General features: G+C 43.0%; 1 protein-coding gene across 1 annotated transcript; it reads right to left on the minus strand.

Annotated features, from left to right (window-relative positions):
• Positions 1-7,306: 7,306 nt before the first annotated feature.
• pkdccb (protein kinase domain containing, cytoplasmic b) lies at positions 7,307-13,759 on the minus strand. Its single transcript, XM_021584296.3, has 7 exons — positions 13,055-13,759; positions 12,236-12,352; positions 10,684-10,955; positions 9,845-9,924; positions 9,391-9,498; positions 8,400-8,576; positions 7,307-8,104 (listed from the first exon to the last, which is right to left on the minus strand). Exons 1-7 carry the CDS (start codon positions 13,649-13,651, stop codon positions 7,998-8,000), a joined length of 1,458 nt encoding a protein of 485 aa, XP_021439971.1. The 5' UTR covers positions 13,652-13,759; the 3' UTR covers positions 7,307-7,997.
• Positions 13,760-17,238: the final 3,479 nt, after the last annotated feature.

Below are 17,238 nucleotides of genomic sequence, written 5' to 3' on the forward strand. Positions count from 1 at the left end.
TTGGGGCGGTATGCAAATTGGAGTGGGTCTAGGGTTTCTGTGATAATGGTGTTGATGTGAGCCATGACCAGCTTTTCAACGCACTTCATGGCTACAGACGTGAGCGCTATGGGTCGTAAGTCATTTATGCAGGTAATCACTTAGTGTTCTTGGGCACAGGGACTATTGTGGTCTGCTTGAAACATGTTAGTATTACAGACAGGGAGAGGTTGAAAATGTCAGTGAAGACACTTGGAGTACACATCCTGGTAATTCGACTGGGTCTTGTGAATGTTGACCTGTTTAAAGGTCTTACTTTAAACAAGTCAGCTGTGTGATCACGCTGCGGAGAGTGTGATCACACAGTCGTCCTAAACAGCTGATGCTCTCATGCATGCTTCAGTGTTTCTTGCCTCTAAGCAAGCATAGAAGTAATTTAGCTTGTCTGGAAGGCTCGTGACACTGGGCAGCTCGCAGCTGTGCTTCCCTTTTGTGGTATGCTATAGTTTGCAAGCCCTGCCACATCCGACGAGTGTCCGAGCTGGTGTAGTACGATTCAATCTTAGTCCTGTATTGATGTTTTTGCCTGTTTGATGGTTCGTCGGAGGGCATAGCGGGATTTCTTATATGCTTCCGGGTTAGAGTCCCACTCCTTGAAAGCATCAGCTCTACCCTCTAGCTCAGTGCGGATGTTGCCTGTAATCCATGGTTAGGGTATGTACGTACAGTCGACGTCATCAATGCACTTTTTGATGAATCCAGTCTGTGCTTGCAAAACAGTCTTGTAGCTTAGCATTTGCATCATCTGATCACTTCTTTACTGAGCGAGTCACTGGTGCTTCCTCCTTTTAGTTTTTGCTTTTAAGCAGGAATCAGGAGGATATAATTATGGTCATATTTGTTAAATGGAAGGCAAGGGAGAGCTTTGTACACATCTCTATATGTGGAGTAAAGGTGGTCTAGAGTTTTTCTTCTTCTGGTTGCACATTTAACATGCTGGTAGAAATTAGGAAAACATGATTTAAGTTTCCCTGCAACTAGGATCGCCGCCTCTGGATGAGCGTTTTCCTGTTTTCTTATGGCCATATACATTGAGTGCAGTCTTAGTGCCAGCATTGGTTTGTAGTGGTAAATAGACAGCTACGAAGAACATAGATGAAAACTCTCTTGCTAAATAGTATGGTCTACAGCTTATTATGAGATACTCTACCTCAGGCGAGCAAACTTCGAGACTTCCTTACTGTTAGATTTCATGCACCAGCTGTTGTTTACAACTATACACAGACCCTTGTCTTACCGGAGGCGGCTGTTCTATCTTGCCAATGCAGTGTAACCCCCGCCAACTGTATGTTACTCAAGTCGTCGTTCACCCATGACTCGGTGAAACATAACATATTACAGTTTTAATTGTCCAGTTGGTAGGATATACATGATCGTAGTTCTTCTATTTTGTTTCCCAATAATTGTACGTTGGCTAACACAGTAGGACTGATGGTAGAGGCAGATTACCCACTTGCCGTCGGATCGTTACAAAGCACCCTGACCTACGTCTCTTTCTCATATGAATCACAGGGATTTGGGCCTCGTTGGGTGTCTAGTAAATCCTTCACGTCCGACTCGTTAAAGATAAATCTTCTTCCAATACAAGGTGAGTAATCGCTGTCCTGATATCTAGAAGCTATTGTCGGTCATAAGAGACAGTGGCAGAAACATTATGTACAAAATAAGTTACAAATAACGCAGACAAACACACACAATAGCACAGAGATGGTCGCCTCGCTTTAGGTCCTTAGGAAACTATGTAGTAATTTGTTTTTTTTTATGTATTATTACTTTGTTTGTTAGCCCAGAAAATCTCAAGTGTTAATACATACAGCCGGGAAGAACTACTGGATAAAAAAGTAACATCAACTTACCAACAGTATGACCAGGAATACGACTTTCCCGAAGCGGATCCTTTGTTCGGACCTCCACCCTGGACATGGGATCTTATCCCAGAGTCCGACCCAAAACAACGCAGTCGCCGCAGGAGAGGCAGATGGAGTGGCCTACTGGTCAGACTTAGAAGGTAGCACATCATCCACCGCATATTACTCGCCAATGTCCAAACTCTAGACAACAAGGTGGATGAAATTAGGGCACGAGTTGCCTTCCAGAGAGACATCACGGAAACATGGCTCACTCGGGATATACTGTCAGAGTCGGCACAGCCATCTGGATTCTTTGTGCGTTGGGCCGACAGAAGTAAACACCTCTCCGGGAAGAAGAAGGGCGGGGGTGTGCCTTATGAATAACGACTAATGGTATAATCATAGCAACATACAGGAACTTAAGTACTTTTGTTCACCTGACCTAGAATTCCTCACAATCAAATGCCGACCGCACTATCTACCAAGAGAATTCTCTTCGATGATAGTCACAGCCGTGTATATCCCCCCCAAGCAGATACCTCGGCGGCCCTGAAAGAACTTCACTGGACTCTAAGTAAACTGGAAACCATATATCCCGAGGTTGCATTTATTGTAGCTGGGGATTTTAGCAAAGCCAATCTGAGAACAAGGCTTCCTAAATTCTATCAGCATATTGAATGTGGGACATGAGCTGGTAGCATTCTGGACCATTGCTACTCTAACTTCAGCAATGCATACAAAGCCCTCCCCCACCCTCCCTTTGACAAATCTGACCATGACTCCATTTTGTCGCTCCCTGCCTATAGACAGAAACTAAAACAGGAAATGCCCATGCTCAGGTCTATCCAATGCTGGTCTGATCAATCAGATTCCATGCTTCAAGATTGCTTCGATCAAGTGGACTGGGATATGTTCCAGGTAGCCTCTGACAACAACATTGATGTATATGCTGACTCGGTGAGCGAGTTCATTAGCAAGTGCATGGGGAGATGTGGTCTGGCATTCGCGCAAAACTGAAACTGCGAACCACCGCTTTTAAATCATGGCAAGGCGACTGGAAACATGAACGAATACAAACAGTGTAGCTATTCCCTCCGCAAGGCAATCAAATAAGCAAAGCGTCAGTATAGAGACAAAGTAGAGTCGCAATTCAATGGCTCAAACACAAGACATATGTGGCAGGGTCAACAGTCAATCACGGATTACAAAAAGAAAAACAGCCCCGTCGTGGACATTGACGTCTTGCTCCCAGACAAATTAAACCACCTCTTTGCTCACTTTGAGGACAATACAGTGCCACGCTACCAAAGTCTGTGGGCTCTCCTTCACCATAGCCAACGTGAGTAAAACATTTAAACGTGTTAACCCTTACAAGGCTGCAGTCCCAGACGGCATCCCTAGCCGCGTCCTCAGAGCATGCGCAGACCAGCTGGGTGGTGTGTTTACAGAAATATTCAATCAATCCCTATCCCAAGTCTGCTGTGCCCACATGCTTCAAGATGGCCACCATTGTTCCTGTTCCCAAGAAAGCTAAGGTAACTGAACTTAATGACTATCGCCCCGTAGCACTCACTTCTGTCATCATGAAGTGCTTTGAGAGACAAGTCAAGGATCATATCACCTCCAATTTGCTTACCGCCCCAATAGGTCCACAGATGACGCAATCACAATCACACTGCACACTGTCCTATCCCATCTGGACAAGAGACAACCTACTGTATGTAAGAATGCTGTTCATTGACTACAGCTCAGCATTTAACACCATAGTATCCTCCAAACTCGTCATTAAGCTCGAGACCCCCCTGTGCAACTGAGTCCTGGATATTCTGACGGGCCGCCCACAGGTGGTGAGGGTAGGAAACAACATCTCCACCCCGCTGATCCTCAACACTGGGGCCCCACAAGGATGCATTCTCAGCCTTCTCCTGTACTTCCTGTTCACTCCTGACTGCATGGCCATGCACGCCTCCAACTCAATCATCAAGATTGCAGACGACACTAGAGTGGGAGGCTTGATTACCAACAACGACGAGATGTCCTACAGAGAGGTGAGGCCCCTCGGAGTGTGGTGTCAGGAAAATAACCTCACGCAATGTCAACTAAACAAAGGAGAGGATCGTGGACTTCAGGAAACAGCAGAGGGAGCCCCCCCTCCCCATCCACATTGACGCGACAGTAGTGGAGAAGGTGGAAAGTTTCAAGTTCCTCGGCATACACATCATGGACAAACTGAAATGGTCCATCCACACAGACAGCATGGGGAAGAAGGTGCAACAGCGCCTCTTCAACCTCAGGAGGCTGAAGAATTTTGGATTGGTACCTTAAACACTCAATTTTTTTACAGATGCACAATCGAGAGCATCCTGTCGGGCTGTATCACCGTCTGGTACGGCAACTGCTCCACCCACAACCACAAGGCTCTTCAGAGGGTAGAGCGGTCTGCCCAACATATCACCGGGGGCAAACTACCTGCCCTCCAGGGCACCTACAGCACACAATGTCACAGGAAGGCCAGAAATGTCATCAGGGACAACAAACACCCGAGCCACTGCTATCATCCAGAAGGTGAGGTCAGTACAGGTACATCAAAGCTGGGACCGAGAGACTGAAAAACAGCTTCTATCTTAAGGCCTTCAGACTGTTAGCCATCACTAACATACAGTGCCTTGCGAAAGTATTCGGCCCCCTTGAACTTTGCGACCTTTTGCCACATTTCAGGCTTCAAACATAAAGATATAAAACTGTATTTTTTTGTGAAGAATCAACAACAAGTGGGACACAATCATGAAGTGGAACGACATTTATTGGATATTTCAAACTTTTTTAACAAATCAAAAACTGAAAAATTGGGCGTGCAAAATTATTCAGCCCCCTTAAGTTAACTTTGTAGCGCCACCTTTTGCTGCGATTACAGCTGTAAGTATGTCTCTATCAGTTTTGCACATCGAGAGACTGACATTTTTTCCCATTCCTCCTTGCAAAACAGCTCGAGCTCAGTGAGGTTGGATGGAGAGCATTTGTGAACAGCAGTTTTCAGTTCTTTCCACAGATTCTCGATTGGATTCAGGTCTGGACTTTGACTTGGCCATTCTAACACCTGGATATGTTTATTTTTGAACCATTCAATTGTAGATTTTGCTTTATGTTTTGGATCATTGTCTTGTTGGAAGACAAATCTCTGTCCCAGTCTCAGGTCTTTTGCATTCTTCCAGAGTGGTCCTGTATTTGGCTCCATCCATCTTCCCATCAATTTTAACCATCTTCCCTGTCCCTGCTGAAGAAAAGCAGGCCCAAACCATGATGCTGCCACCACCATGTTTGACAGTGGGGATGGTGTGTTCAGCTGTGTTGCTTTTACGCCAAACATAACGTTTTGCATTGTTGACAAAAAGTTACATTTTGGTTTCATCTGACCAGAGCACCTTCTTCCACATGTTTGGTGTGTCTCCCAGGTGTCTTGTGGCAAACTTTAAACAACACTTTTTATGGATATCTTTAAGAAATGGCTTTCTGCTTGCCACTCTTCCATAAAGGCCAGATTTGTGCAATATACGACTGATTTTTGTCCTATGGACAGAGTCTCCCACCTCAGCTGTAGATCTCTGCAGTTCATCCAGAGTGATCATGGGCCTCTTGGCTGCATCTCTGATCAGTCTTCTCCTTGTATAAGCTGAAAGTTTAGAGGGATGGCCAGGTCTTGGTAGATTTGCAGTGGTCTGATACTCCTTCCATTTCAATATTATCGCTTGCACAGTGCTCCTTGGGATGTTTAAAGCTTGGGAAATCTTGTTGTATCCAAATCCGGCTTTAAACTTCTTCACAACAGTATCTCGGACCTGCCTGGTGTGTTCCTTGAAGAATCATGATGCTCTCTGCGCTTTTAACGGACCTCTGAGACTATCACAGTGCAGGTGCATTTATACGGAGACTTGATTACACACAGGTGGATTGTATTTATCATCATTAGTCATTTAGGTCAACATTGGATCATTCAGAGATCCTCACTGAACTTCTGGAGAGAGTTTGCTGCACTGAAAGTAAAGGGGCTGAATAATTTTGCACGCCCAATTTTTCAGTTTTTGATTTGTTAAAAATTTTTGAAATATCCAATAAATGTCGTTCCACTTCATGATTGTGTCCCACTTGTTGTTGATTCTTCACAAAAAAATACAGTTTTATATCTTTATGTTTGAAGCCTGAAATGTGGCAAAAGGTCGCAAAGTTCAAGGGGGCCGAATACTTTCGCAAGGCACTGTAGATTGGCTACTGCCAACATACAGACTCAAATCTCTGGCCACTTTAATCAATTTAATAAATGGATTTAATAGTTACTTTAATAATGTCTACATATGCTACATTACTAATCTCATATGTGTATACCATACCATCTACTGCATCTTGCCTATGACGCACAGCCATCACTCATCCATATATTTATATGTACATATTCTTATTCATCCCTTTACATTTGTGTGTATAAGGTAGTTGTGATTTTTGTTAGATTACTTGTTAGATATTACTGCTTTGTTGTCAGAACTAGAAACACAAGCATTTCGCTACACTCGCATTAACATCTGCTAACCATGTGTATGTGACCAATAACATTTTAATTGGTTAGGGCACTGTAAAATGGCAGCCATCTCCTCCGGGAGTTTGAGACCTCACTTCAACAATGTTGTGCCCTGCTGAACGCAGCCAAGTGCTACAGTATATTCAGTACTACTTTACATTCAGGTCAGTCAAGATAGCAGTGGCCCAGTCAGTCATTCAAGTAGGCTTATCTCCCCAAGGCCTTATCAATTCAACCACCTCTGACGTCGACAGTAGGGGTCCAGGGTTGGGTACAATGAGACACTCCCGTCCCCCACCTTAGCCCTCCAGAACCTGACCTACCAGGCCAACCCCAGGCTGTAGCTATTTTAGCTTATCTCTGGCTCTGCATATCATCAATACCCACACACCTCAATGGAACTCCCGAAACAGGGCAGATGGTTGGTCCCATTCGTGTGCTAAAAGAAGATTTACTTTGAATTGTTCTTAGTGCTCCTTTGTATTATGGGCCTGTTCCATGAGAAAGAGCTTGAAAACAAGGAACATTTACATGTATTAATTAAGCCCCATAATTACCCGGCAAGTGATTATTGGCATGCATTCCCTGGGCTTTTGTAAACTTTGCAGAGCACAGTATGGCTTGGGATCTCCCCCCTTTGAAATGGGTAACAGATTGTGGGAGGAGAAGGTTGAAAGGAGTGCATACACATGCCCACACATTGTGTGATTGGTTGGTTGGAGTAGGGTATAGAGCAGATCAATTCCTATATTGTCACTAACAAGAATAGAATATGCTATTAGTTCAAATTAATCCTAGCATTTGAATTGCATACTGTTTCACAAAGACAGACTACGAAACAACAAAATATATTAAAGTATTTATAATATAAAACAACCATAATAACAAAGTACAGAATGTCAAGTACAGAATTAATTGTCATTGAACAGAATCCCTTTCATTGAAAAAATAAACAGGTTCACACCCACAAGGTGTACATATTATACACAAACAATGTAATGATAATTATATTTTAACATCACATATGGCATTAACTTAATTTGGCATTAAAATCAAAGACAACTACTGGGGACTGGAATGGTTTTAATCATCTAGGCCAACTGCTGTGATGTAAGCACTTATATGCTTGTTACCATGTGCAGCCCTCAATGCACAAACCCGTATCCCTACGCCAAGCCACAAAGTTTCATGGCGCATTAACATCAAAGTGTAGTTGTTTAAGAGCTTGTTTTTCTTTTTTTTTACATCCAGGCATCAAACAGTCAGAGTGGGGCTTCGAGTCCTAACACTGGACCAATGTAGCCTCGCAAACACAACACACAATGCAAATAAAGAGAGAGGGGGGGCTGAACAGTGAGGGCAGTATTTTTTCATAATTATATCTGATGGGGAATCCCTTTAAATAATTATTGGCAGCATGCAGGATTGGCAGCCAGATCAAACAAGCCACTGAGCAAAAGCCCTAGAAATATATCACATTCATTAATTCGCTTCAAAAACACCCTCCCTGCATTCCCCAAATCCCGTTGTCCCACTCCTTACACCGTAGTTCCTGGTGATGCTTTTGTCTTTTTCAAATACACCTCCGAGTTCCCATCTGTAACCAAATGGCTGAAACCACTTTGGAACGAGGCGAGGAGCCGTCCTGCAGACAAGCAAAGGCAAAGAAATAACAAAAATGCCAAAGTAAAGTTCTTCAGTGACTCAGAATTACAGTACATCTCAACTGGAGCTTGATATCATGTTTAAAGGCCAAATGTTCAATACAGAGAGCACCCATAAAAGTTTACTTAAGTATTAAGGGGTTTAAATGTGAATGCTTTAGGCATGCTTATTAATGACAACTAGGAGTTCCCAAAGATAAATCATTTTCCAATTCCACTCGAGATGACAACCACAATTCGGTCAATGCCTCAAGGCTGACAGTCAGTGACACTAACCTGTCCAAGTCCTCTGGTCGCTCAGGCTGAAGCTAGTGCACTGAGGAAGGGAGTTACAGATAAAGGCCGCCTCCTTGTCGCTGTGCACCGACAGCATGCAGCCTTGGTGGTTGTACGAGGGCCAGCATCTGTATTCCATATTTCCAGAGGTGCTCATGCCTTTCATGACTGCATAATCTAATGGGGGGAGAAGAAACAACAGTCTTTCAGAGACGTTGGGGGGCCTGAGCCAAACTCATCTGCTAAACATTTTCATGGGCTGCAAATTAGGAGCGCCTGACCCCCTCCGACCCAACATCAGAACAGAAGTCAACTCATTCACAGTGAGGGGAAGATGGCAGGGGTGTCATGTTACTCCATTGGTACTCCTTCACCTAAACCTACAAGGCCGGGGTTAAAAATGTTGGAGGGGGCATATTAATAGGGGAACAACCGCTCCAGTTGGGGCATTAGTGCGGCAAACAGAGGGTCACTTTAAGGTTCTTTATAAGAAGACTCAGTAGAAGAAAATCATCTGGAAAAAGGGAAGACATTGGGATTATCTATTTTATTTTAAGTCTTGGACAGTGAGTCTCCCATGTATATCCTCTGTCTATGGAGTTCCAGATACTCACAAAATGATAAGTCAACATACCATTCATGAGATCTATAGGCCCAGGAATCAATTTTGCCTGTAACTGAAGACACGTACTTGAGAACTAGAGTTCTAAAAAGGAACTGTGAACTGCTTTGCGATGACCTAGCAGCTTACAGTGTTAATATATCACAACACTGTTGGTCTAAAGCATTCCTTCATATTTCCAGACTCAGTCCAATCAATCTACTTCCCGAGCTTACTATGATTACTACTCATAATGTAGCCGTATAAACCATTGAGTAGCTTAAAAAAACAGCTGCAGGATCTGGGCCAGTCTGGAGCACTGTAAAAGCCATTTAGACCAAAGAATCAAAGAAAACAGGAGACTGTGGTAAGAAGGGGTTCACTTCATACCTCTGATTATTGACGAAGGCATGTTGTCCAGGTGCAGGCCGGATTTGTACAGATGGAACATGTCTTCAAAAGCTTCCAGCGTGTCATTCACATCCCATTTCAGCTCTCCTGGAGAAACACAGCGGAACTGGTCAGCACAGAAAAGGTATGAGTGGAAACACCCCTGGAATTGGTCACACGCTTGGTCATATGTGAACAATTTGTTTTTCCTGGTCAGGCTAATGTGGTCGGTCAAAACACCTGACTCTAGTTATGTTCATATGTGGGGGAAATGGTATTGTTCACATAGAAGAGTATGACCAACTCCAACTAGGGCCTAAAGTTTTTCCTAGTCAGGCGCACATGGTTAGGGAAAAACTCTAGGTTTTAACATGACATATGAAAGGGCCATATTTGGTCTTTCCAAATGATTAATAGTAATGGAGGGTCATGATCAGTCTACTCCAGTCCTCACCCGTTGAGTTCATGATGTGATCCACCAGATGTCTCAGAGCAGGCGGGGCTTGGTGAGGCAGCAGATAGGTGAAAAAATACCTGAGGCAGGGTAAAAGAAACACTTCTCATTTAGACAAGTCCCGTCACATATTTCATGAAATGTTGACTCTTCATCACACTATTAAACCAAGCGTGCAGTAAACCTGGCAGAATCATGAGTGAATATATGTAGCCTACAAAATGGCAGTGTCACAGAACAAAGTGAGCTATAACACATCTCACCCACCTTTCCAATGCTTAAAAAAAAAAAAAAATGGGACAAATTTCACTTTCCACAGCTAGAGATGTGTTTCTATCAAACTGACTTATTATGGATAAAAGTATGTGCATGATGACATAGGGCACATAAAAATAACTTTTGCGGTTAAATTCCATCAAGCTAATCAATTGCACTTTCACCACCCCTTATTTGATCTATAGCCTCATGAACTGCATGATTTCCATCGCGTGGCTCCAAGTTTACTTTGATATGATGGTTATTGTATCAATATTTGCACTGCCATTTCTCGCATAATTAATTTTACAGACGGAAAAATATCCAACCATGTCGAACGAACAAATTGTCTGTCGGCATTTATAAAATTGTCCCGGCATGAAATGGTTGGATGGAAACCTGGTTATTGGAGAGACTCCGTTAAGCATGTTTTTTAGTCTAGCAGAAACTTAGGCTTCATCTGGATCTGGGAAACTATCCCTAGGAGTGCAGCCAATGACATCTCACCAACCTGGCAAAACACTTGAAAATGGCTCTGTTTTTTACCCAGATTTAGCCTAGCAATGATAGTGCAGCTATATTACCTGTAGGCGTTGTAGAGATTCCTCATCTCGTTGAGGCCCTCACACACTCCCTGGGCCGAGCAGGGCAGGCTGAAGTTCCGAAGGGGGAACTGTAAGATGCAGTCCTGGTCTATCTGACAGGCAGGCTCCGTCACGCTGGCATCATCCAGGTCTGTGAGCTTCAGCTCCCCAGACACCATGACAAACTGACGGGGCTGGAAGTCCAATAGAGCCACTGAGCCCAGAGGGGAGTGGGAGAGGTAGTGGAGAAGCCTCACCAGGCCCAAACAAACCTGAGGGAAAAATGTACAGGTTGGATGTTGTTGACATTATGGTTGCCATTGTCTACTCTGTTGTCCATTGACATGTACAGTATATGTCATATGTACTTGGTGATATGGGGATGATGTCATCGTATGTGATAGTATTATTGTGACTGTCTGCTCTTTCGCCTATGTCCTGTGGTATGTAAAAAATACGTGCAAGAAAATACATTGTAATACATTGTTGTTACAAGTGTAATTAAAGGGTTACTACACAGGTTTATGGGCAACATCTTGTAACGTGTTACCCACTCTAAAAAAGGAAAGAAGAAGAAAATGAATTATATTGCACAAAGACTCTTCTTGTATCACACTGCTTTTTCAGAACATTTGTGCAGTTGCTGCGTCACATCACATCTATGCTTGTTACTGCATCCCTGTACAACATGAGCCATAGAAGAATTGTCAAGATGAAACAAAGCGGTGGAACAAGCATCGTGTTGGCACAGCCCACAAAGAAATGAAACGGGTAGCATTTGCCATGCGTTGACGCGGCAGAAAATGATTTTGTCACGCTGCAAACATAGTTGGGACATTAGGTAACCCGCCGAGTCTGTTGAACGTCTCTCAGTGCAGCCGCAGCGCTATAAAAAACAGAGGTGGATGAAACCAAACACCTTTTTGAATGACTCTACAGCGGTGAAGCGTTTTGCTCCGAGAGACCAGGCACGTTGAAATAAGTGTTCCTTTAACACCTCACCCCTAACTGTTGCTCACTGTTACTCATTTCTCACTTTCGTGGATGCTTGAAATTACTTGGTCTGAAGGAAACAGGAACACTTATGTACTTCTGGACATATACCCATGCACACTCATGCATGCTCCCTCACACACACACTATCAGTGTCACACACACAGTGCGCACTACGCACACTAGAAGATAGTAGAGGGCTTAAGGCATGAGAAGAGGGGACCGACATTCGAGATCCGCCTAAACGCAGACATCTGTCCTTCAGAGTATTTGATCAGGCTCAGTTGGAATGGAGATGGGGCCTGGGTTAATCCACTCCAGGCAAAGAATGTCATCCTCCAACAGCAGCTCCTTCTCCACCCCCATCCCTCCCATCCCCACCCCAGGTATGCCCCAGAGGGAGCCAGGGGGTGGGCCACTCCTGATTAACACTCTCTCCAGGGATGTGGAGGAGGAGGGGCATGGTAGAGAGAGGGAGATTAAGTGTGTGTGTGTGTGTGTGTGTGTGTGTGTGTGATGAGAGATCAGAGAGAGACAGAGGGCCTAGTGGTCTTCTTACCCGAAATCGTTCCTCCCAGGGGCTCTGTAGGAGCTGGATCATCTGCAGTGGGAAGCCCTGCTCCAGGATGGCTGTGATGCCTCCTGCCCTCACACTGTCCTCGCAGTGGCCTCGGAGCTGCAGAAAGGAAATATGTTATACTGCATTATTAGTGTCACAGTAAACCTGACACCGGGAATGTAAACTAGTAAAGCATAGGGATAAAATTATGTGAGCGCAGCATAATAATATCAAAACACATGTTCTCAGGACAAACCAGTACAATGTGGTGTTCTACTCTGGCCTATTACAGTGAATAGGTGCGTTCATAAAGGTATTCATTAAACTGTGTTACACTGTAGCCTGTAAACAGGTTAGGATTGTTTACATTCAAGTTGCACATTTGACCGTAATGGATTGATTAAATAGACTTTGGGGATTTTTACACCTATTCTAGGTTAACAGATAGAAAGGGGCATTGTATCTCCTCCAGCTGCTGGTGCAAAACTGTGACTCAAGGTCAGGGGAGATTCAAGAGGTTTAATTGAATTACATGGGAAGGTCCTACAGATGCAGTGAGGCGTTTCATCAATATTCCACATGCAGCAGAGCATATAGGCACAGGGAAGCAGTTAGCTCGTTAAATAGACAGCAAAGTCGGATCAATGGTTTCTAGCACTGTAGGCCATGTTGTCTGTAACGTTTATGTTGTGTGTTTGCGTTGTATGTAAGGTTCTGACACCTTGATTAGCCTATACACCCTGGAGATCAATAAAGTAATATTCTACTGTTTACCTTAGGCTAATTATTTATTTAATGAATAATACTTTATTCACGTACCTTTATGATGTTTGGATGTTGCAGTCTCTGCAATAAAACTATTTCTTTTTTCAGTTTAAAAGACACAAGCTCGTGACAGCCCAAGCGGTCTTTAAAATCCTCGAGACATCTCCCCATATCAGTTCCTTGATCGTACACAGTTTTCAATGCCACAGACTGTCCCTCCGATAGCAAAACTTTAAGTACTATTTTGGTATAGCCCGAGCCAAGGATATCCACAGCTTTCATATCAACAAGCTGATCACAGCCAATATGATCCTTATTCATTCTAATAGATCCACTGGAAACGTCACTCTCATTCTCCAAACTAACATCCACATGTTTAATTTCAAATGATTTGTGCTGCCCAAAGTGTCCCGATTCATCCAATAACCTCTTTACCCCAGAAGAGATGAGGAAAGGAAGAATTTCCTTGCGTCTTTCGTTGAGTTCTCGAACTAATCCGTTACGCTCCATAACAAAACCATCCTCAATAGTTCCATTGGTAAAAATTCCTTTATAAACTCTGAAGTGCCAACTGTTCACAAAAAGACTTAAAGAAAAGACCAGAAAAGCTAAAAGTGCCGCGGCGCACAGAGAGCTGCCCATCGTTGACATTTCGTGCGCGAGTCGAAGGAAAACGCACTGAACTTCAATCTGAGGAAGACCTCTTCTGTAGTCATGACAAGAGAGAAAGGTTGAGCTCGTAGTTTTCACCTCTTGTGGCACGCCCCCAGAGGCGTGTCTTCCCTTAAAAGTAAAATCCTGCCCCTGATTTAGCTAGTGCAGGGTAATTTGGAACATATGGAACTATTTTAAGATACCTTGGATCATTTAGCTACTTGATTTAGATTTTTGGACCCTTTAGGTATACAGTGCTTTCTGAAGGTATTCAGACCCGTTCCCTTTTTCCACATTTTGTTACATTACAGCCTTATTCTAAAATTGATGAAATGATTTTTTTTCACTCATTTATCTATCTACATACAATACCCCATGATGACAAAGCAAAAAAACGTTTTTAGAAATGTTTGTACATTTATTACAAATAAAAAACAGAATAGCTTATACAGTACCAGTCAAAAGTTTGGACACACCTACTCATTTAAGGGTTTTTATTTATTTGACTATTTTCTACATTGTAGAATAATAGTGAAGACATTAAAACTATGAAATAACACATATGGAATCATGTATATAGACTCTTCAAAGTAGCCACCCTTTGTCTTAATGACAGCTTTGCCCACTCTTGGCATTCTCTCAACCAGCTTCATGAGGTAATCACCTGGAATGCATTTCAATTAACAGGTGTGCCTTGTTAAAAGTTAATTTGTGAAATTTCTTTCCTTCTAAAATGTGTTTGAAGGTAGGGGTGGTTTTCAGAAGATAGCCCTATTTGGTAAAAAAAACAAGTCCATATTAAGGCCAAGAACAGATCAAATAAGCAAAGAGACATGACAGTCGATCATTACTTTAAGACATGAAGGTCAGACAATTCGGAAAATTTCAAGTACTTTGAAAATTTCTTCAAGTGCAGTCGCAAAAACCATCAAGCACTATGATGAAACTGGCTCTCATGAGGACCGCCACAGGAAAGGAAGACCCAGAGTTACCTCTGCTGCAGAGGATAAATTCATTAGAGTTACCAGCCTCAGAAATTACAGCCCAAATAAATGCTTTACAGAGTTCAAGTAATACATCTCAACATCAACTGTTCAGAGGAGAATCAGGCCTCCGTGGTAGAATTGCTGCAAAGAATCCACAACTAAAGCCCACTAATAATAAGAAGAGACTTGCTTGGACCAAGAAACACGTGCAATGGACATTAGACCAATGGAAATCTGTCCTTTGGTCTGATAAAATTAGACCAAATTAGAGATTTTTGGTTCCAACCGCCGTGTCTGTCAGACGCAGAGTAGTAGGACATGATTTGGAAAGGCACACACCTGTCTAAATAAGGTCCCATACTTAACAGTGCATGACAGAGCAAAAACCAAAGGAATTGTCCGTAGATCTCTGAGACCATGTCAGATTGTGTCAAGGCACAGATATGGGGAAGGGTATTAAAACATCTATAGAGCATTGAAGGTCCCCAAGAACACAGTGGCCTCCATCATTCTTAAATGTAATTAGTCTGCAACCACCAAGACTCTTCGTATCGCTAGCCAGCCAAACTGATCAATTGGGGGAGCAAGCCTACTTGAAGGTAACAGCGCTTACTATTGCTCCTAGTGGCCGGTTTCCACGTCGTCTCTTGACGTCCTCAGACATGGCTAGACGTCGAATACGGACTTGTGTCATGGGTTACCTGGCTGTCTTTTCTGCACATTTTGCTATGAGGATGAGAGAATTATACATTTTTAAAGCTAATTTCCTGCTTTTCTACACATTTTGCCATGAAGCTGACAGAACATTTTGCGGTTTTACAGCTAATTTCCTGTGGTCCCCTTAACCTTGCGGGGGCTGCGGGTGTGTGTGGTACACCAGTGCCTAGGCAAAAAAAGAAGAGTGCGACCATGCTCGCATGCACACACACATTGAACACAGTGGCTTTTTAGCAGGATATGGGCATCAATATTCAACAGCAAAAAAAAATTAAAAACTGTTTGCTTCTTGCAATAGTATGTTTCCTACTCTACATGCCAGAGAGGCATGTTTGGTCTACATCAGTGGTTCTCAACCAGGGGTAGTACCCCTGTGGGTACTCGGCTTATCCCCAGGGGCTACTTGAGAAGACTCTTGAGACCATAGGCTTACTGGTAAAATGGATGAGGGGGTACTTGGTGGTACAGTAACCAAAAAAGGTTGAGAACCACAGGTAACATGTTTCCATCTGAACATTCAACAAAGTTGTGTCCTGCTGAACGGAGCCCAGGACTGACATCAGTCTCTCATACCTCTCAGGCGGTCGATAAGTTCTGAGTGTGTCTTTCCAGTGGACATCCATGCCATGGTTCTTGACAGCAGCACACCCATAGGGACTGCCACTACAGCCAGTATGAACACTGCTTGCATCTCCTACACTGGTGGAGCTCCCTGACAATGTCAATAAAAACACATACTGTCACACAAAGACCCCATTGCAATGTATGCTCAGACCGACTGACGTGCGCACACACAACTGAATAAATACAGACACATGCAAGTATTGTTCAACAGGTGGCAGTAAAGCACCAAAAGCCCAAAGCTGGTGTGTCGAACAGTACACAAAATATGGTGATTAGTTGTCTAACAGTAATATACAGGTAACTGCCAAAATAAAGGAAACACTTGAGTAAATGAGGGATACAAAGTATATTCAAAGCAAGTGCCTCCACACAGGTGTGGTTCCTGAGTTAATTAAACAATTAACATTCCATAGCCTAATGCTTAGGGTCATGTATAAAAATGCACAGTTGTCCATTATTTTGGCTACCATGACTAGAAGAAGAGATCTCAGTGACATTGAAAGAGGGGTCTCAAGGAGTGCAGGGGGTTTAAAGGGTGTGTGTGTGTCTCTCAGTCACCAGATCTCAACCCAGAACACAAAATACCAAATTATGGAATTTCTTGTTAAAACTTCTTAAGGTATAGGGGGCAGCAATTTCACTTTTGGATAAATAGCGTGCCCAATTTCAACTTCCTGCTACTCATGCCAGGCATATAAGATATGCATATTATTACTAGATTTGGATAGAAAACACTCTGAAGTTTCTAAAACTGTTTGAATCATGTCTGTGAGTATAACATAACTTATGTAGCAGGCAAAACCCCGAGGACTAACTGTTCAGAATGTAAAAAAATGTGGTCTCTGTCTGTTCACTGAGTTCTCATTGGCAAATGATATTTCTTAGGAACCTGTTTTCAGTTCCTACCGCTTCCACTGGATGTCACCAGTCTTTGGAATTTGGTTGAGGTTATTCATTTGTGCAATGAAGAAGTAGGCCATCTAGGAACTTGGCAACACTGTTGAGAGTGCGCAAGATGTGAAAAATAGCGTTGGTTTGTTGTCTTCCTGTATTGAACACAGATAGACCCGTCTACAGTTTGATCGATTATTAACGTTTAAAAATACCTAAAGTTGCATTAGAAAAGTAGTTTGAAATATTTTGGCAAAGTTTATAGGCAACTTTTGAAATATTTTGTAGTGACGTTGCGTTTTTTGGAAGCTGTTTTTTTCTGGATCAAACGCGACAAATAAATGGACATTTGGATATATATGGACA

Source organism: Oncorhynchus mykiss, chromosome 25, assembly GCF_057628025.1.
Source record: "Oncorhynchus mykiss isolate SJ-2025 chromosome 25, ASM5762802v1, whole genome shotgun sequence".
In the NCBI taxonomy this organism is placed as follows: domain Eukaryota; kingdom Metazoa; phylum Chordata; class Actinopteri; order Salmoniformes; family Salmonidae; genus Oncorhynchus; species Oncorhynchus mykiss.

Coding starts and splice junctions, on each gene's coding strand:
- pkdccb (XM_021584296.3), bottom strand. CDS start 13,651: ATGTCAACGATGGGCAGCTCTCTGTGCGCCGCGGCACTTTTAGCTTTT. Junction 12,353..13,054: donor AACATCCAAACATCATAAAG/GTACGTGAATAA, acceptor TCCTTTCTGCAG/CTCCGAGGCCACTGCGAGGA. Junction 8,105..8,399: donor CGACCAGAGGACTTGGACAG/GTTAGTGTCACT, acceptor GCTTGTCTGCAG/GACGGCTCCTCGCCTCGTTC.